Source organism: Centroberyx gerrardi, chromosome 16 (assembly GCF_048128805.1).
Source record: "Centroberyx gerrardi isolate f3 chromosome 16, fCenGer3.hap1.cur.20231027, whole genome shotgun sequence".
Taxonomy (NCBI): Eukaryota; Metazoa; Chordata; class Actinopteri; order Beryciformes; family Berycidae; genus Centroberyx; species Centroberyx gerrardi.
In genome coordinates, this window is record NC_136012.1 from 7517387 (window position 1) to 7538642 (window position 21256).

The 21256-nt window shown below is 44.5% G+C and overlaps 1 protein-coding gene across 3 annotated transcripts; it reads left to right on the forward strand.

Annotated features, from left to right (window-relative positions):
- Nucleotides 1-1839: 1839 nt before the first annotated feature.
- On the forward strand, nt 1840-18914 carry LOC139933118 (protein phosphatase 3 catalytic subunit alpha). 3 transcript variants are annotated; one of them, XM_071927146.2, is made up of 13 exons: nt 1840-1882; nt 4304-4503; nt 6120-6231; nt 8118-8263; nt 9315-9454; nt 11447-11524; nt 12253-12347; nt 12820-12945; nt 14624-14701; nt 15215-15299; nt 15693-15790; nt 16568-16615; nt 18736-18914. In XM_071927146.2, the coding sequence occupies exons 1-13, from the start codon at nt 1855-1857 to the stop codon at nt 18912-18914; spliced, it is 1413 nt and encodes a 470-aa protein (XP_071783247.1). In that variant the 5' UTR covers nt 1840-1854. The 3 variants fall into 3 exon arrangements, with proteins under 3 accessions (XP_071783247.1, XP_071783246.1, XP_078145240.1); XM_071927145.2 differs by having other exon boundaries at nt 4304-4428; XM_078289114.1 differs by lacking the exon at nt 16568-16615 and having other exon boundaries at nt 4304-4428.
- Nucleotides 18915-21256: the final 2342 nt, after the last annotated feature.

Here is a 21256-nt window from a genome sequence, read left to right on the forward strand (position 1 = left end):
GTGATCAAGAGTTTACTATCAACAGAAGAGAGACTAACAGGATAATACAAATTCTTCCTTTTTCCATGGGAGATTCAGATGGCTAGATGGCTTTTTAGCATGAGAACAGTCGCAGAACCAAAGGAAACTGTATGGTTTGTTCTCTGCCAAAAGCCATACTAACATCAGCAAATTTTCCAAATGCAAGTGCTAGACCAAAGGCCTACTGGCAACATTATACATTTTCAATTTTGCACAAACTCTTCATAATTTAGCATAAAATAAAGATTTAGGTTGATTGTGACTGATTTGTCCAACGTGTACAGTTCCCCTCGTGACGGTTCATTTAGCATTAAGACTAGCTATATTCTGCTGATGTTTCAGTGTTGATTACATCAAACCATGCATTCCGGTTTCATGTGGTTATTGGACTACTGTCAAGATAAAAAAAACCCATCTGAATATCACATGAAGAAAATGTACTGATCGACATCAGTGTGAAGGCTTACTGAAGAGAGTGGCCCGTTAGAGCGAGAGCAAGAGAGAAAAGCAGCAGGGAGAGAGGAGAGAAAAACAGAGAAGGGGCAATGGGAGAGAGTGCAAAACAGAGACAAAGTGACAGAGAGAGAACGTGTGTGTGCGTGTGTGTGTGTGTGTGTGTGTGTGTGTGTGCGTGTATGTGTATGTGTGTATGTGAGGGAGAGAGAGAGAGAGCAAGGCCTAGTTTTCAGTGTGTGATCTAGGCCATTATCTGTGTTAGCACTGGTGGGGCTCCAACAGGCTCTGTGGATCCTGCATAACAATACCTTTTTATGAGCGTGTGTGTGTATGTGTGTGTGCATGAGTGTTGGCTCACACACACATATGCGATCATGCGTGTTAACGCCACTGTGCCATGTTGTACGCATGCGCCTATGTGCCTCTGCCTTTTGTTTCTGCCACTGAGTTTGTGCCTGTGTTTGTTAAGCGGGTTTTTGTGTGTCTGTGTGTGCGTGCGTGTGTGTGTCTGCGTTTGCAGAGTGTGTCTCTATATGTGTGTATGTGACTCCTCACGTGCAGCTGTGCGCTCTTGCTGTATCACTCCCGTCGTCAGTCAACCCCCCTCTCCAGCAGCGCCCTGGGGGCCTTCATTATGTAAGAAAGACATTACTGCAGAACAGAGGCAGAGAGGCAGAGAGACATTACTGCAGAACAGAGGCAGGCAGCCCTGATAACTCTGGCAGCCCCTTGCCTCTATACAAGCCGCCTAGGCCTCCATAACACCCAGGCAGCACACACGCACACACACACACACACACACACACACACAGAGTCAAATCCTGCAACAGAGGTGTGATCAGGATAATGGCGAGGACTGAGGACTTCTGATGTTTGTAGGCAGGCTTGTTGAAGAATACAGGAAATATCAATTAATCATGTGTCTTTCTCTCTTCCGCATCAACTTCTCTCCCTCCCTCCATAATCCATCTCCTTTTTTTCACCCTGTTCTTTTGTAATGCCTTCACTCATCTCTCCATCCATTCATCCATCCATCCAATCTCTTTTCTCCCCTTCCCCCTCAATTTCTCAATCTCAACTGTATTCTATCTCCATCCATCACTCATTCTTCCATCTCTCCTCCACACTCTCTCCTCCCTCCTACCTCCCCCTCATCCCCTCCATCCCTCCCCACCTCCTCCTCCTTCTCCTCCTCCCCCTGCAGCGGTCCCCTTCCCCCTGGCCCACCGGCTGACCATGAAGGAGGTGTTTGACGCCGAGGGCCGGCCGCGGGTGGACCTGCTCAAGGCCCACCTCACCAAGGAGGGCCGGCTGGAGGAGGCTGTGGCCCTGCGCATCATTGACGAGGGCGCCGCCATCCTGCGCCAGGAGCGCACCATGCTGGACATCGAGGCGCCGGTCACGGGTACGGTATAGGAATGGGTGATGGGGGGGTGTATTGGAAGCTGGAGGAAGTTTGCTGAGTGTAATTTAGTCAGCGATTTTTGACTCCCACTGGGGGCCACCCATACTAAACAAAAAAAGCTATGCGTGTGTGTGTGTGTTCATATGTGTGTGTGAGTGACAGGGGGAGGGATAGAAGACATAAAGAAAGACACACATCACACACTGACACAGGGAGGGCAAAGATAGCGACAGGAACAGTCAGAGAGCAAGAGGGACAGAGAAGTGGAGCTGGGGAGCAAGAGGCAGAAAGATCAGTAATTATGTATTAATCAAATTCCATTCGCCGTTCCATTAATCTGCCATATGTATCTGCCACCCTTTTAATATGAACTGTTGTTCGGTCGCACTTCACTGAGAGAATCAATTGGCACTTATGCACCCCACAATAGCAGGCTCTGACTTTGGTAATATCTGCATGTATTCCCCTGCCAGGGAAATGGTATGAACTGAGGAGAATGTTCAGGGGAGGAGGGAAGATTGAGATCGATGGAGGACAAAATGGAAAACAAGTTTCTGAGGCGATGACAGAGAAGACAGACAAGCAGGCAGGCAAACACAGACACTCTGAACCAATTGACACCGCTTGGTTAATGTACCTGCGTGTCTCTTTGTGTGTGTGTGTGTGTGTGTGTGTGTGTGTGTGTACGTGCGCATGCATTTATGCAAAAGCTAGCGGTGAGATAATTCTGCGTGGGCACACAACCCACGCAGTGAGGGAACATCGCTTGGCTTTCACAGGTACAGATCCCCAGGGACAAGGGCAGATAGACAGGCAGATGGAGAGACAGTCGGTCATAAGCAGCTTAGTGCAGAGGTTCCCGAACCTTTTTATTCCCAAGAAGCCGCACACTGATCCCCATTTCCAGGGACCCCCATTTCAACGGATTTTGCCCCAGAAGCCCCCACCTGAGAGGATTTTGTTTTTTTGTTTTTCATATCTGAGTTAGCTGTGATTGGAACCGGTCTGCACGGCGGATGAGGAGAGTGGAAACTACAGTCTGATGATACAGATTCTCTCAGAGAGGACTTCAAGTAAATGCAATATTGAGGAGATATGATGAACAGTTTATCACTTTGACGGAGGCCCTCCTTGGAAATGTCCCAAGGACCCCAGACTCCACTTTGAGAGGCACCAAGCTAGAGCGACAAGTGAACAGACAGTTAGGCAGGCGGACAGATAAAATTTGAACTGACAGGCTTTTAGGGAGTCACATGAAGGCTACCGGGCAAACACACAGTCGGGTCTGAGGAGGCAGGCAGAGAGGCCGACAGGTACGGCTCAATTTCGCCCATGCCATTTTGCATTCCCAATTCCCAGTTCAAATTAAAGTGAATGCTTACGAGGAGCCACAAAGACAGACATTAGCCGGCAAGCAGATGGAGAGACAGACAGACAGAGCCAGCCAGACAGATGCAAAATGGCCTTCGCAAAATGGCTGCAGAGGGGAACTATGACATCGACTGAAAGTGCAAGGAGAGGCCAGGCAGATGGTGAGGGAGGCGGATGGAAAGCTATGCTGGCAGATCCTACAGACAGACAGTCCTGAAGTCTTTATGGGTTCAAAATGTGAGGCCTGATCTGAATGAGATCCAATGCTCCTGGATATGGATTGGAACGAATCTGCGGAAAAATTCAGGGGAACGCAGCCAGCAGACTGTGTAGAGACTATATAGAGTCAGTCAGTGGTTTAACCTGACGAGAACTTAATAAGAAAGCCAAATGAAACAAAAAATTAAAGTTGTTGCTGATTGCTGCAGTGTATTTTGCAATATAAATGGACATAAATGGATAGTCACTTTCAGTCGGCACAAGAAGTTTTTAAACATTGTAAGTTTCATTTTGTCATCATTTGGAACAAGTTTCGACTGATATAAATGCAGTGGTGGACTCCATCATATTGGAGGGGCTTTAACAAGGTTTGCAGCACAACTATAAATTATTGTACCATCAGCATAGAGATAAAGATTTGCATTTTACACATTTTGGCCTAGGATATTGATATAGATGCTAAATAAGAGAGGACCGTTTACAGAGCCCTGGGGCACTCCGCTATTGACGGATAACAGTTTTGAAGGGACATCAAAATGAGTGCACTGGATTCTTTGAGAAAGATAATTTACAAGGATTTTGGCAGCGTTCTTCCATATTTTCTTCATATTTGCTTCCAAATTTTTTTTGTCAGATGGATAAATGACATTTCTAAATCAGCAGACAGGAGAGATACAGATGCACCACTCCTGATTCTGGGCAGGCCATATGGAGCTACTGTAGCACGGATGGTCACACTTAAACTAATAGAATTCTAATGTGAAAACTGTACATGTGGCACCGTAACCGTGGTGCTGATGATCCTAACATTGCTCTGTGCTGTCTCCACAGTGTGTGGAGATATCCACGGCCAGTTCTTTGACCTGATGAAGTTGTTTGAAGTGGGAGGTTCTCCTGCCAACACACGCTACCTCTTCCTGGGGGACTATGTGGACAGGGGCTACTTCAGTATCGAGGTTAGAAGGAACTCACCTATTATATGCTTCACTGCAGCATACGCAGTCTTACTGACTGTTTATTTGCACACAAATGTGGTAAGCTTGTTCTACACATAGAATCAATATTATATATTGTGCTCAAGTCTGTTATACACTTTCTATGGACAAGGCATGTTTCAACATAGAGGTTTGGCATCACTACAATATGCTGTATTTAATTTATTATACATGGACAAGAGGTACTTCAGTACTGAGATTGGCATTGACACTCTGCCTATAGTATACAGTATACCAAGGTGAACTAATCTAATCTTTATGGACAGGGACCCTCTATTATTGAGACCAGTATTCACTAACTACTCAGTATATACTTAAATTTAGCAGCCTATACCCTCCTATAGGACTTTACAGATAGGGAATGGTTGAGTTTCAAGGTTAGTACTCACAAGCAGTTATATAACACACTGCTTATATAAATGAATGGAAACTGATGGGAGAATAGTTTACTATCTAAGGGTAAGTTTGGACACATACACTTTTCTGGTTTCTTAGACACACAGTGGAGGAGAGTTTATGAGTGTGACTTGAATCCACCACAATGCAAGCACGTGGTGTACGATTTAGTTTGCTGAGCCACCAGGACACCATGGGCACATTACAAAGGGGTCATAAAGGAAACCACCGACATGGAATATTTGAGTGCGGAGGGGAGGGAGCAACATTTAGGCCACCTTCCTAGCACACTTCAAGGGCACAGAGATAGGGGACTTAATGTAGAGCAGGGATGCTGCTGGATCAAGGTGAGAGAACACCTCCTGAACCATTTGCAGGGTGCGCCCCCGGATAAGACTGCAGGAATGGAGAAATGTGGGACGATATGTGATTACGATTTTTTTTTTTTAAATGTCCAAGATGAACCAGCAGCCATTTCCAACCACTGTCAATGCCAATTTCAGCATTTTTTTGGAAGTTTTTCATATACATGTCTACAGATTTTGGCTTTTGCAGACATGGAGCTTTGAGCCTTACATTGGACACACACTGCACAACAAGTGTTTTGAAAGAATGAAACACCAAAGTTACCATCTCAGCTGAATTTTCAAGGTGCCTATAGTGGAAAAAAATGATTTAATCAAAATCCTGTGTATGTCGATCTTAAGACCAGGGTTGGGATCAATTCACTTTCAGTTCAGTTGATTTGGATAGTGGATTTTATTCAGAAAATAAATTGCTAATAACGGCCCCATCATCATTTTCTGTATTGCACTTTGAATTTCCATTTTTGAATTTAATGAGTGAATGGAAAGTGGATTGACCCCAACCCTGCCCTTTACATTTGTTTAGTAGCAGCAATGCTGTGGTAAAGCAAAAGGTGGTTAAGCTGTAGTTTGTGGTCAAGGCGAGGGTGAACAACAACCAATATTACAAAAGGCATATATTTTCACAACAGTATTATATGAATATATGAATAGTTTTTTCATTTCATTTTCACAAAACGACTATATTTAGGCTGACAATACTACCCTACTGATCAAAAAGTTGCACTTTAGCTTAAAATAAAAAAAAAGCAACTACGGTAGTTTCACAAATTTTAACTGGGTTTTTTTTGTGTATGCATCTCTGTTTAGTGTAATTTTCCATTGAGCTGCTTTGTTTAAAACTTTTTTTTTTTTAAACTGTTTTTATGCTTTCTCTTCCCTGGTCCTTAGTGTGTGTTGTACCTGTGGTCGCTGAAAATCCTCTACCCAAAGACGCTCTTTCTTCTACGGGGAAACCATGAATGTAGACATCTGACAGAATATTTCACCTTCAAACAAGAATGTGAGTAGCTCCCGTGTTTCCTCTTAGTCCGTTCTATCTCTCTTTCCCTCTGTTGCCTCATCCCATCTTTCTCCCTCTCTAGCGCCATCTATTCTTTCTATTAAAGTTGTTTTTTACTAGTGTCTCTCCTCTCCTCTCCATCTTCTCTCATCTCCCTCCATCCATCCATCCATCCATCCTCTCTCCTTCCTCCTCATTCCTCCTCCTCTCTCCCTCTGCCTCACCTCCTCTCCCCCATCCATTCTTCCACATCCTCCCCCACTATCCACGCCTCCCTCCCTCCATCCCTCCTTCCCTTTCCAGTTGTCTGTTATTGGCTGGCTCTCTCCTCCCTCCTTCCCCACGCTCCAATCCATCCCTCCTCTACTCCTTCTCTCCCTCCGTATTTCCTGCCATCCATCTCTCTCCCTCTATCTCTCCCATCCGTCATCCATCTCTTCCTCCCTCTCTCTCTCTCTCTCTCTCTCTCTCTCTCTCTCCCTCTCCTCTGCCAGCGAGTTGCGTCGTCCTGTCCGAGAGCGGGTGATTAGCGGCAAATTAATTTGGCCCTTAATGATTGGCTCAGGGACTTACTCCTCTGTGTCTGATTGGCCAAGGGACGAGGAAGCTAATTTCCCCTGGTGCTCGTGGCGAATAGTGGGCGCCCTCAATTACCATCTGCTGTGTGTGTGTGTGTGTACCACAAGTGTGTGTGTGTGAGTGTGTGTACAATGACTGTATGTGCATGCGTGTGCAAGTGTGTTCCTAAGTGTTTGAGAGTGTGTGAGGAATGAACTGACAACTGGTGGACTAGCAATAATGAGCTCTTGCTCCACACAAGGCAGATGGAGAGGTTGACAAACACACTCGCTGTCACACACGCACACGCACACACACACACAACCAAACAAATACTGGCTACTGTACAGTGGTACTCACAATACTGGCTTTGATTTACTGTGTGTACGTGTCGTTCTCATGTTCCTCTTGGCTATCTCTTGCTCTCCCTCCTCCTTCCTCTCTCTCTCTCTCTCTCTCTCTCTCTCTCTCTGCTCTTTACCTCTCCCCCTTCTCATGTCTCCCCTCCTCTTACCAATCTCTCCTTCTTTATAAAATCATCTTCCTCTCTCCCTCTCCCTCTCGTCCAACATCAACCCCACTCTCTCTCTCCCTCCCTCCCTCCCTCCTATCTCTCTCCTCCATCTCCTCTCCTATCTCTTTTCAGCTATTTTAATCCTGTGATATTGTTTTGTGTCAGATGCATTGTAACGCCCGTGTGTGAAATGTGCTTTAAAGACGCGGCGTGTTGGGTTTCTTTATTGATATCGCTGCCAAATCAAAGCGGTATCACATAAAACGGGACCGCTCAGCGTTACAGTGGCGCCACTTAGCCGCTTCATGCTTTCATTTGGGTCAGATTTTGCACAAAATTTCCAGTGAAAATAGAATTGAGGTTTTTCTTATGCATGTGTTGCCTGTCATTCACGACTCAAACTATTGAAAAATTACAGCGGATCACATTGGCAAGTGTTCTTTGTAGGCAAAGTTCTTAAAATAGTTAAATGTACTTCCATGTAAGCAACATTTTCCATGGAGTATGGAGCATTTTTCCCTCCAAATTTTGCACATTTCAATTCTGGTAAGTGGAGAGGAGAGATACAGATCATATGCGGCTACTGATGTCTTCATATGAACCATATAAGTCTGTTTTAAGTTTTTACATGAGTGAGTTTTTCAAATCTGTTCATGTAATTGTTCTTAGTTAACAGTCGCGGTTGTGTGTGATATATAACAGTCACACTCAGGGATCGACTCTACCACTGTGTTGGCTGCTCAAAGCGTGTCAAAATGCACCAAGGCGGTTCTTTTGTCTGAAGTCTCGAAATGTCTCCCCCAACCCCCTCCAGGTAAGATCAAGTACTCGGAGCAGGTGTATGATTCCTGTATGGAGGCGTTTGATTGCCTGCCCCTGGCAGCCCTGATGAACCAGCAGTTCCTGTGCGTGCATGGGGGGCTTTCACCGGAGATCCACACGCTGGACGACATCAAGAAGGTAGGACAGCAACCACGCACGCACACACAAACACTTGCATAAGCAGTGTTGGGCTCATTACTGTAGGTATTACTCCTTGGGAGCAGTTTGTTACAGTATTTGTTTATTACTTCTCTGTTACACCCCCAAACTCTTCTCTTACCTTCTCTTACCTTAAATAGTGTTCATGTCCAATGTTCTTGTCATCCTTTTGGTCATAGTAGTGGGAATATTCCAGCAGGAGAAATTCAACTTTTCAACAGTTTTTGGATAATTCACCTCCAATCTTATATGTAGAAGGTTTGACAGCAAAAGTAGCGATTTATTTTTTGATGTGTAACTGGAATATTATTACAGAAATGAATAACATGACTATAACCCACACACATGCTTTTCCTGCTTTTATGCCTTGATACCAGTATGTACTGTACATTCAGAGGATCCATAGGCGATGAGAAAATACACAGATGATGAGACACACACACACACACACATGTATATACAGTGCACAGCAATACAAAATACAAAGGCACACATATGAACACAGACATGAAGAACACACACTTCCTCATCTAATGGCAGTGTTTCCATGGTGAATCTGGTGGTGTGACATCTTCTCCCTCCTGTGTGGTGAGGGTTGCCATGGAGATGCTCCGCTCTGACAGTGTGTGTTTGTGTGTGTGTGTGTGTGTGTGTGTGTGTGTGTGTGTGTGTGTGTGTGTGTGCCTATGTGTTTGCTTTTCTCTCTCCCTGTGTTTTATGCTATATGTATGTGTGTGTGTGTGTGTGTGTGTGTCTTTCTGGTTTATGTGAATGCATGTGTATGTGTGTGAGGGTTTCTGCATGTTTCGCTGTGTTTCTCTGTGCCTTTGTGTGTGTGTGTGTGTGTGTGTGAAATGCATGCATGTAAATCCATGTTTCTTCATGTTTCTGTGTGTCGGTGGCCGTTTCTGTGTGTTTCTTTGCGTTTGTGTGCATGTTTCTGTGTGTTTTTCTTTGTCTCTGTGTGTGTGTCTGTGTGCGTGTGTGTGTGTGTGTGTGTGTGTGTTTGTGTGTGTGTTGTGTGCCCTAGTTGGACCGGTTCAAGGAGCCCCCAGCATTTGGGCCCATGTGCGACCTGTTATGGGCTGACCCCCTGGAAGACTTTGGCAACGAGAAGACCCAGGAGTATTTTGGCCACAACACAGTCAGAGGCTGCTCCTACTTCTACAGGTACACACACACACACACACACACACACACTTATGCATGTACGGGTATTTGATACCAACATAACGAAATATGAAAAAGGATTTTTTTTTAATTTAGAAGAAAATCCACTTCTGAACTGATTGATTGAACCTTGTTTGGAAGCGAAGCATCCTTGATAGATCCTTGTTTTTCCAAACCTCTGAAATTTGAACTCCCAACAGCCAGAGTGAATGCAATATTCAGTGATACAAAAAACACATTACCAGCAATGTTCTTTGAAATCACTAGTTGACACATGCGGTGGAAAGCACAGCCAGAAATGAGACTGGTTCTCAAATGCATCCCTGTGCGCATTTGATATTTTTCAATAAGTTGTGATGGGCTCCTTTGATGTGTTTTGATCTTTTTCGCCCCGTGAACGCCTGCTGCTGTTTCTCCCGGTGCTGGAGGCTAGCGAGGTCCGACTTCCGTCTGCACAGGGCTGTAATAAGTTTTGGGTGGACATTAGGCTATTGGGTTGGGAACGTGGTGATGGAACGAGAGAGATGCTTCCTGCATCATTACACCGCTTCCAAGATCCAATAACAATCGTTGGGATTTGTACAAGAGACAGAAAATCTTGGCCAGTTTACACACTCACTCACACACACACACACACACACACACACATATATATACGGGCAAACACATAAACACAGCACATGCACACACACACACACACAGTTCCGTTTCGGCATGAAACGATATCCCACAATCCCCAGGGAGACTGCACGGTTCTGTTGCTATGACGACTGGCTACTCCTGCCAGATATGGAGTGATATTAAGATACAGTGAGAGAAAGAGGGAGAGCAACATAGGAGGAGGGTGGCAGTGGCGGTGGTGGCGGGTTGAGGGGGGTAGAAGATGAGAGATGGAAGACAAGAAAAAAGAAAAATGGAGGAACGTAAAGGAGAGAGGCTGTAGTTCACAGAGGGTCGGAGCGGTGGTTGTGTTCCTGATGTTTAGCGGTGTGTGTGTGTGTGTGTGTGTTGTGACACGTTGTGCATGGCGAGCGCGGTGATTTTCTATGTTTGCCGACGCAGCATCAATCGACGAACTAGTGTACTCTGCCCCCACAGCACAGCACCACAGCCGCCATAAGCCCCGCTCCGCTCTGCCTGGGCTCAGCGATGCCCCCTGCTGGCCTGAACCGCACATGGCATCCAGAACACACGAGGCCTAGTCCCCCACTCTGTCTGTCCCAAAGTGCCAGACCTGGTCTTCAGAGAGATCCGTCCCTGTTTACAGCACTTGCTTTCATGCTTGATTGACATTCCTGATATGATGATGGATCTCACACATGTTGCCTTTATGCAGAATGATTTTTACTGGATCTTTTGAATAATATTTCTGTCCTTGTCTACCCTTTTTCCTCTCTCCATTCCCATTCTATTCCATTTACTTGCTCTCTCTCTCTCCCTCTCTCTCTCTCTCTCTCTCTCTTTCTCTCTCTGTCTCCCCCCTCTCTCTCTCTCTTTCTCACTCTCTCTCTCCCTCTCTCTTTCTCTCTCTCTCCCCCCCTCTCTCTTTCTCTCTCTCCCTCTCTCTCTCTCTTTCCCTCCCTCCCTCTCTCTGTCTCCCCCCTCTCTCCCTATCTCTCTCTCTCTCTTTCTCACTCTCTCTCTCCCTCCCTCTTTCTCCCTCTCTCTTTCTCTCTCTCTCTCTCCCCCTCTCTCTCTCTTCCTCTCTCTCTCTCTCTCCCTCTCTTTCTCCCTCTCTCTCCCTCTCTCTTTCTCTCTCTCTCTGTCTCCCCCTCTCTCTCCCTATCTCTCTCTCTCTATGTCTCCCTCTCTCCCTCCCTCTCCCCCACTCTCTGTCTCTCTCTCTCTCTTTCTCTCTCTCTCTCCCTCTCTCCCTCTCTCCCTCTCTCTGTCTCCCCCTCTCTCTCCCTATCTCTCTCTCTCTCTGTCTCCCTCTCTCCCTCCCTCTCCCTCACTCTCTCCTACTCTCTCTCTCTCTCTCTCTCCCCCCAGTTACCCAGCGGTGTGTGAGTTCCTACAGACCAACAACCTGCTGTCAATCATCAGAGCGCATGAAGCACAGGATGCTGGGTAAGCTGCTGCCGCCGCTGACTGACATGGCTCAGTCCTCTCGGCTTAAAAGGGAACACCATTTAATTTAACGGCTTCCCTTGACATTTTGTGTTCTGAGCTGTTATGTTTCTTTGTCGGGGAATTGCCACATTATGGGAGAAAAGGTTCCACATGTTTCCTTCAGTCACCCTCACAGTGGGTTATTAGCATTGTTAGAGTTTGTCGTTAAGAGATGACAAGGTCTGACGCCGCCTGTTGGTTTCAATCTGAGCAAAATTTCTCAGGTTAACAGTCAGGGCCAGATCTAGTAAAGGTCTGCGCTAGTCAAAGAGCAGATGCAAAAATTTTGTTGCTGATCTGCTAACCCATACACTAATTTGAGTTGTACTTTTATTGTGATTTGTGCTCTCAATGCTGTTCTGTGTATAGAATCAGGTACTGTGTGTTAATTTAAAACTGGCTTGCTCATTTATACAATGGACAAAGTTTGCAATTCATCATGGTATTGGATGATAAAGTTTCCTACAGACAATAAAATAACTTGGAAAAGTTAAAAGGACAAAATATTGGAGATGGCATGTGTATTTTGCACACACTAAGAAGTTCTTATGAATTTTCTGTGCAACCAGACACTGTCTGGTTTATAGGCTACTCTGAAGCAAGTAGTCTCATTTTTCTGGCATTATATCATGTTTTATATGAATAGCTCTAATGTGGGTGGTTTGTTTTTTCCTCTCCTTCTCCAGGTACCGTATGTACAGGAAGAGTCAGACTACAGGTTTCCCCTCCCTCATCACCATCTTCTCTGCTCCAAACTACTTGGACGTCTACAACAACAAAGGTCTCAGACACGCACACACACACATACACACACACACACACACACACACACACACACACACACACAGGTGTACACACTCAAAAAGCAGAAATATGCACACTGCTGTGGAATTACTGTGGAACATACTGTATGTGAGTCCTCATCCAAGAATGGGCGCAAACACAAGATCTGTGTTCTGATAAAGAACTTGATAGATATTGATGATTATATACTATTATATAGTAGCCTACATGTTTTAAAGTGAAATATAATCATCTAAATATGGTGTGAATGTATACACTGTTGTTTGTTGAAGTTTGAAAATGTAGGCTACTTTTTGCATACTGCTTTGGGAATATTGTTTCTGCTAAACAGTCATGTCAATAAAGTTATGGAATTAAAAGAACAAACAAAGAACAAACACACTAACTGACCAACGATGCAAAGACTAATGTGTGTGTGTGTGTGTGTGTGTGTGTGTGTGTGTGTCCAGCGGCGGTGCTGAAGTATGAGAACAACGTGATGAACATCCGTCAGTTCAACTGCTCTCCTCACCCCTACTGGCTGCCCAACTTCATGGACGTCTTCACCTGGTCCCTGCCCTTCGTGGGAGAGAAAGGTAGATAGCCTGCTCAAACCCACATACACACGCACACACACACACACGCACAAATACGCACACACACACACACCAAACATTCTTGCTTTCATTCTTTGCTCTCAGTCTTGCTTGTATTTAGTGACCACACATACTCTTTTGTAATTTTAATGCACATCATAAGGTTATCTCCAGTCATTAAAGGCGCACCCTGGTAGATCATTGGCTCCGGTAACCCTTTAGCAGACACTTTGTTGAGTGACAGTTAGGAGTTAGCATTATCCAAAGTAAGAATACTGACATTTTTGTAATAGAAATTGTAAGTGTTTTATTATATGGCATGTAGATTAATTTATATTGAAAATGAAATATCATCAACTCAAGATAGCAGATGTAGCCAGGTTTATTTTTGGAACTATTTCAGGTGAATAACCACGGTGCAGTTTTTAGCTATACAGCCATTGCCTACCACTTTCACTTCCTATAGAAACAGGGGAAGTAGTACCTGTACATTATTTTTATATCATATGTCTTGTAAATTTGACCAATCTCCTACTCAAAACTGCCAGACTTAACCAGATAGGCTAGATATAATTTATCTAGCTTTAGAGCTGCTATAAGTTCTGATTTTCTCATTGTTGAGATAATGCTAGTGGCTACTATCACTCAACATAGTGTAGCCTATGCTAAAGTGTTAGCATGGAGCCTACTATCACGCAACATAGTGTAGGCCTATGCTAAAGTGTTAGCATGGAGCCTACTATCTCTCAACATAGTGTAGGCCTATGCTAAAGTGTTAGCATGAAGCCTACTATCACTCAACATAGTGTAGCCTATGCTAAAGTGTTAGCATGAAGCCTACTATCCCTCAACATAGTGTAGGCCTATGCTAAAGTGTTAGCATGAAGCCTACTATCCCTCAACATAGTGTAGCCTATGCTAAAGTGTTAGCATGAAGCCTACTATCACTCAACATAGTGTAGACCTATGCTAAAGTGTTAGCATGAAGCCTACTATCACTCAACATAGTGTAGCCTATGCTAAAGTGTTAGCATGAAGCCTACTATCACTCAACATAGTGTAGCCTATGCTAAAGTGTTAGCATGAAGCCTACTATCACTCAACATAGTGTAGCCTATGCTAAAGTGTTAGCATGAAGCCTACTATCACTCAACATAGTGTAGCCTATGCTAAAGTGTTAGCATGAAGCCTACTATCACTCAACATAGTGTAGCCTATGCTAAAACTTGGAGAGTTCATTTAAAAAGAAGGGTAAAGAACTATGTAGGCTACTACATTTAGTTAGCACCACTGGAAGAACAACTATGATACAAACAACAATACATAAACAACAATACATACATTTCAGAATCACATTAATTTGTGTTTTATTTTTTGAGAAGATCTCTTTTTGGACTTATATAACATTGGAAGTGTTGATTTTAACGCTTTAAGAGTTAAATGAACACTGACAAATGTATTCTCTGAATTTATACAGTAGATAACATTTATATTAGCTTAAAAAGGGATAAACCCTACTTATAGGGTTATATAGGTAAGTAACCAGAGTTGAGTTGGATTTACCCTCCACTACTCCCTGGTTGTCTCTAAGTGTGAGTGTGTGTGTGTGTGTGTGTGTGTGTGTGTGTGTGTGTGTGTGTGTGTGTGTGTGTGTGTGTGTGTCTGTGCTCCTCTGCAGTGACTGAGATGCTGGTCAACGTCCTGAGCATCTGCTCTGACGATGAACTCATGAACGACGGAGATGAGATCTACGATGGTAAGCAGGGATCTGATTAAAAAGCAGTAACTCTAATGCATTGCTGGTAAAAACACATCAGTAATTACAGATAACAGATATTTTCTGGAAAAATGAGTTTGGATTGCACAGAGACAAAAACGGTCTTTGATGATTTATGGACTCAAACATCATTTTCCGCAAGTTGAAATGTTGATTTTGGAGCCAAAGTCACTTAAAATGAACTGAAAGTAATCTGATCTCACTACTCGGTTAGAGTTTTCCAGTGGATTACAACTGATGACATTTTCAGCAGGTAATCAGTCATCTGAATTCATTTTGAAACCTTCTCAACCCAGATGTCAAGTGTAACTGCGGAGTGGCTGATTCACTCTACACTGACACTCTCTGAATCTGATATGATGATATGAACAATATTTAAAAAGACTCTCAGGCTCACAGTATGAATTACAATTCAAAAGCTCTTCAGTTTTGATATGATGGTTTGATTAAAAGTCACATTAATGATTGACTTTATCACTGACTCTGTTCCAGCCAATGCAGCAGCAGCCAGGAAAGAGGTGATCAAAAACAAGATCCGCGCCATTGGGAAGATGGCCAAGATGTTCTCTGTTCTACGGTGGGTCGAGTTCTGGTTGCACGTGTGTGTGTGTGTGTGCGTGTGTGTGTGTGTGTGTGTGTACATGTGCCTATATAGAGGATATTTCCACTAAGTTCTGCAGAAATTCACCAAACTGCTGTTATCATTTTCTTTTCGAGTTTGCAGGTGCACAGTATGGGGAAGTGTGTAATTCTCTGTAATTCTCTTTTTGTCGTTCATTCTCTCTTCTCTCCCCCCCTCCTCCCTCTCCCTCTTTCCCCCTCTCTCCCTCTCTCTCCCTCTCTCTCTTCCTCTCCTCTCTCTCTCTCACTCCTCCCCCCTCCCTCTCTGTCTCTGTCTGTCTCTCCCCCTCTCTCCTCTCTCTCTCCCTCTCTTTCTTTCTCTCTCTCTCTCTCTCTCTCTCTCTCTCAGGGAGGAGAGTGAGAACGTGTTGACCCTGAAGGGACTGACCCCTACAGGCATGCTGCCCAGCGGAGTGCTGTCTGGGGGCAAGCAGACCCTGCAGAGCGGTGAGTGTTTTAAACACACACACACACACACACTCAAAATGAAAACTGCACACACATACGAACCCCCAGAAACACACAGATATAAACACATGCAAGTACACACTCTCTCTTCTATCTCTTTCTCTCTCTATGTTTTGAGCCGTTCTTCGGTGCCCTCCCTCTCTTTTCTTCCTCTACTGTTGTTTTTCTCCGCTCATCCTTCTGCCTCACTGACTCACTCACTCTCTCCACCTCACCTCACTGGCGCTGAGGATACTAACAGCCTGCTGGGTGCATTTGTGTGTGTGTGTGTGTGTGTGTGTGTGAGAGAGAGAGAGAGAGAGAGAGAGAGAGAGAGAGAGAGGGAGAGAGAGGAGAGAAAGTGAAGGAGAGAAAGTGAAGGGTAGTAAGACAGAGAGACACAGCGAGAGAGACGAGAGAGAAAGACAGGCAAAGAGGAAGTGTGTGTGTGTGTGTGTGTGTGAGTGTGTGTACGTGGGTGTGTGTGAGTGTGTGTGTGTGTGTGTGTGTGTGTGTGTGCATGTGTGTGTGCATGTGTGTGTGCATGTGTGTGAGTGAGCTAACGCCAGCTATCGGACATGCTAACACCAGGCGCCCTCTGAACCTGCCATGGCCTCAGTGCTGCTCTGAGGGCCTTGCATGAGTAACACACACACTCCTCTCTCTCTCTCCTTCTCTCTCTCTCTTCCTTCATCCTTTATTCTCCCTCTTCTCTCTCTTTCTTTCCTCCTTTCCTCCTTTCCTTCCTCTGTTCTTTTCTGTTTGCCCATCCTTCAGCTACCATTGAGGCCATTGAAGCCATCGAGACAGTTCAAGATGCTGAAGGTAAAATCCTACTCATTTCACTCTATGTGTGTGTGTGTGCGCGCGCGCTCGTGTGTGTGTGTGTGTGTGTGTGTGTGTGTGCGCGGCATGGCTGCGCTCTCAGCCACCCATGCTCATGAGGTCATAGATTCTTTACTTACCCACGTTGCATTGAGCTCTTCTAACCGCATCGGCGCTCCACGACTAAGCCTCAAAAACCGCCGCACGCTGACGCCACCACATTAAAACACACACTCATACATACACACACCTTTCTGTTGCCTTCTCTACTACCTACTACCCCCCACCCCACCCCCCACCAACACACATACACACACACACACTCACATACTGCCCACAAACATTTCTTTACATCCCATCCAACATACACCACACATCCATTTTTGAAAACAAATGCTTCCCTTTCTCTCTCTTTCTCACATACACACACACAAGAAGAGCCTGTGGGTAGGAGGGGGTATGAGTGGGTGGGTGGGTGGGTGGGGGGTGTACAGGTGGGTACAGGTGGTACAACCCCCCTTGTATTACCTGTATTAACATAGTAATATGGTAGTATTGTAGTTCTGTAGAAGGTGAACATGCAATCAATCTGTTTCTATACAAGCTACAGCAGAACGGTGTCGCCTGTGACGATGAAAATTAATAAATACAATGAACAAAATACATGATGCTGTGAGAATACATGTGTGTGAATTTCCTCACTGATCCATATTCTTGGAACTAAATTGGAATTTTACAATTTGGCATGTGTGTAAATACACAATTCATGTTTCAAATAAGGGTTTGCCCTCTAATTCAGTGCATTTCAACAATTCAAACAAGTTCTTCTGTTCTGTTAAACAGATTGTGGTCATGGTGTATGATATTTTGTGTGCATAGGCTTAAGATATTATTGTGCGCGCTGTAGTTGACTGTAGTTTAACTGTCCTTTGTGTTTGTATAGTTAGTGATGTCTATGATGGCCTACCTGAACTAGAGTCCATAATTTGTTTGAGTAAATAAATTATGGATTTCTCATGTAGTATGTTTTTAATGTAATATGATTTGTAGCTGGGTGTAAGATACAGTATATGTCCGCTGTATAACACATATGCAAAGGTAATTTTACAGTAGCAATTGTTCAAAAGTCTTCAAGTTGTAGGATTTTTTCTCATTTTGGTGAGACGCAGTGTCATCACAACTGTCACAGTTGTCATCTGTTTCATGCTTTTATTTGGTCCACTTTGTGTCCAATCTAAGAAATCCCTTCTAGCACACTGGTAAGTTATATATAAACACAGAGGGGAGGAGAAATAGTGAAAAAAAGCATGCCAAAGTTCATCATCCCAATTTATTTGACAATAAAATATTTAATCAAACTTACTTGGACATGTTCTTCAAAGGAAGCAAGTTGAGAGGAATGGAAAGCCATGGGCCTGACCTTTGCCCTTTCCTGTAAGACCCGCTCTTTGATAGCTAGTGTGTATGAAAAAAGTGATAAAGTCCAAATGAAGAAAAGATGGCTAGCTTTGAAAGTCTAGCAGGGAATGTATGTCCCATGACCTTTCCATTGAGTCTTCCCAGGGTCAAAACACATTTTAAGGGAGACTTCTGAACGACCGCTTCTGTGCCACTGTGCTTTGTGCCATGCTCTGTTTCTTATAAAGGCTTCTCACACTACTGACCTAAGATCAGTGGCCAGGTCGCGCTGACTGACAGTAGATGAACACTGGCTGATGTCTGTGACTGTTGGCATTTGTGAACACCCTGTAGATGTGCAGATACAAACTGTGACAACTTTGTTTATCCAAACCCCAAATGACCTTCAACTAAAGCGGGCCGAATCAGCCGTAAAAATAATTCAGTGCCAAAATATTCTGTCGCAATGGCATTTGGAAATTAGCAGAACTGCCTTACTGGTGCGTTCAAATGAAAGCATTTAAATGGCAAATGAGACTGTACGGAACGTTTTGGAACGTGTGCGCGTTCACGTTCCATAAATGAATAAACTGAAATTTTACTGCTCGGAATATTTCCTTCAAAGCTCCCGGGGGGGGTTTGGATACACAAGATTCTACTAAATGTCTTATTAAAAATGTGTGCGTGTACGTACGTGTGTGTGTGTGTGTGTGTCCCCGCAGCCATCCGAGGCTTCTCCCCGCAGCACCGGATCAGCAGCTTCGAGGAGGCCAAGGGTCTGGACCGGATCAACGAGCGGATGCCGCCGCGCCGCGACGTCGTCAACAGCGTGGGCCTCTCCATGGGCCGCATGAACATGGGGGAGCCCAACGGAACCGACAGCAACAGCAATATACAGTGATGGGACACGCACTCTCACATGACCCAGACGCATACTTACAGTTACGACATCCATACGGTACCATATTTATAGATACGTGTACATAGGCATATATGCACACACTCGAAACACACACACACACACGCAGTATTTCATACACTGAATAAGAAGCAGACAGAACCACACATGCGCATGCACACACGAGCAAGACACACACACACACACATTACTTATCCCTTTCCCCGTTGCCCCCAGCTGTGTGTGTAAGGCGTGAGCATACCCGGACTATACCACCACCAAAGGCTGAGTCTCTCACTGAACTGATCGGCCCTATATAGAGAACTACAAATCCCATGTACCTGCGCACCAGGACTACAGAAATACTCCCAATGCAAAACAAGAGCTACCGTTCACCGTGTATAGTGGGGGGATCACCAGTGGGTCGACAGTGTCAGCATGACGTGGCTGTGTTGGTGGAATGTGTTGTGTCGGGGGGGGCGGGGTCAAGTGTTTGCACCGGGCGGGGGCATTAAAGGTGGCACCTCCTGCGTATATATATATGTTTGTTTTCCCTGTTCCCATCCAATCAGGAGGCGGAGTCAAACCGGCGGTTGGGGTTGTCAGGTTGATTTTTATATAAAGGCAAACGTAGCTAAGACTGTGTGCGGCTAAGACTGTATGCGGCTAAGACTGTGTGCGGCTAAGACTGCCTATGAGTTGTGTTTTCGTACCGCAAACACACACACACACACACACCGGATCTCGCTCTCAGACAGGGGGAAAAAAATGGATAAAGTAAAAGTTGAGTCAGATCTCAATCGCAGTCTAATCTGAGCCCTCGCTGTCCTTTTATTTCCCGGGAAGACATTTCCCGTTTCAGCTTTTGTAGCACCATACTGCACCCCATCGTCCGCCTGTTGGCAAAGATCGAAGAAGTCCATCGAAGACCCCCTTCCCCTCCTCCCCCCTCCCCTCTGGTCCCAGGTCTGTAAACGGCTAAAACTGAGCCCAGGTCAGATCCAAAGTGAGCATTCCCCCCCCCCCCCCCCCCCCCCCCCCTTTAACCTGATGTGTGTAAATAGAGATGCATAGAGAGGTTTTATTGCACATTCGATGCATACGGACAACATATGGTGATGCGGTATGGTGGAACTAGGATGCTTTGTGTATGGGGGGGGAGTGTGTGGGGAGGGGAGGTGGGTGGGGGGGTGTCAGGGGGGTGAAATGTGAAGTCATATTCTATTCATTCTATTTCTACATACTCCTTTCTTCCCCATGTGCTGTCTAACTAGTCTGCTGCTAAACAGCAGCGGCGGCTGGGGGAAAAAAAAAAAAACCCCGGGCCTCTAAAAGCAGAAAATGATATTTCACAGAGGAAAAAAACGGACTCTTCTGGTGAAGGCAGCGGCCAAGACAACAAGGAGTCAGGGGAAAAAGGGTCTTTGTAAAGCATTTATATTAACGCATCAGTGCATGCAAAGTTAAGTTCTTTGATAATAATGTGAAGATTATATTTGTGCTCCGTGTTTCACTATGGTAGGACTTTTTTTTTTTTTTTTTTTTTCTTGTTTTTCTAGCTTATATAAAACGAACTGAGGAATAATGAATAATTTATTTTGTACATAATGTTTATTTTATTTATTTCATTTTTTTTGTATTCATTTTTTGTGTTATATTCCGTTGGTTTCTCATGTTTTTTTCATGACTTGTGTTGGATACGTTTCCCGTTTCTCTTTTTTTTTCTTTTCTTTTTGTTTTTCTCGACGCTGTACAGAACAGACAGTACGCTTCTCTTCAAAGTGTCCGTCCACGTTCTCTCCTCTCTTCTTTGTCAATGTACAGGAGTTGTTTTTAATGATAATATTAATAACGATAACAAATATTAAACTAGCATTGATGAATGACCATACTATATACAGAGGCACAGGCATTCAGGCAGCCAAAAGCATGATTTGCATGGTTAAAATTTGCGCTGTTCCAAGCAAAAAGCAGCAAGACACATTTTAACAGAAGAGCCGGTGTGTTGCCGTCACAATTTAAAGGAAAAAAGTGTACTCTCTCTGATCATAATTCTTGATGATTCCTCTTGTTATTTGATGATATTTATGATTCTATGATTATTATGATTCTATTTATTATGGACATTATTCTTAATATTTAAGCTCTCTCTCTCTGCTGGTTGCTCTTCACGTTGCGTTGCTCCTTGGTTGATCTTGTTGTGCTTCTTTGGGAGAGGTGAACCCCCCTGGGAGACCCTGTGCCATAGAAATTGTGCCACGGTTCTTTCTTTCTCTTTCTCTCTCTACCTTCTCTCTCTCTCTCTCTCTCTCTCTCTCTCTCTCTCTCTCTCTCTCTCTCTCTCT

Coding starts and splice junctions, on each gene's coding strand:
- LOC139933118 (XM_071927146.2), top strand. CDS start 1,855: ATGCTGGACATCGAGGCGCCGGTCACGG. Junction 14,702..15,214: donor CGGAGATGAGATCTACGATG/GTAAGCAGGGAT, acceptor ACTCTGTTCCAG/CCAATGCAGCAGCAGCCAGG. Junction 15,300..15,692: donor AAGATGTTCTCTGTTCTACG/GTGGGTCGAGTT, acceptor TCTCTCTCTCAG/GGAGGAGAGTGAGAACGTGT.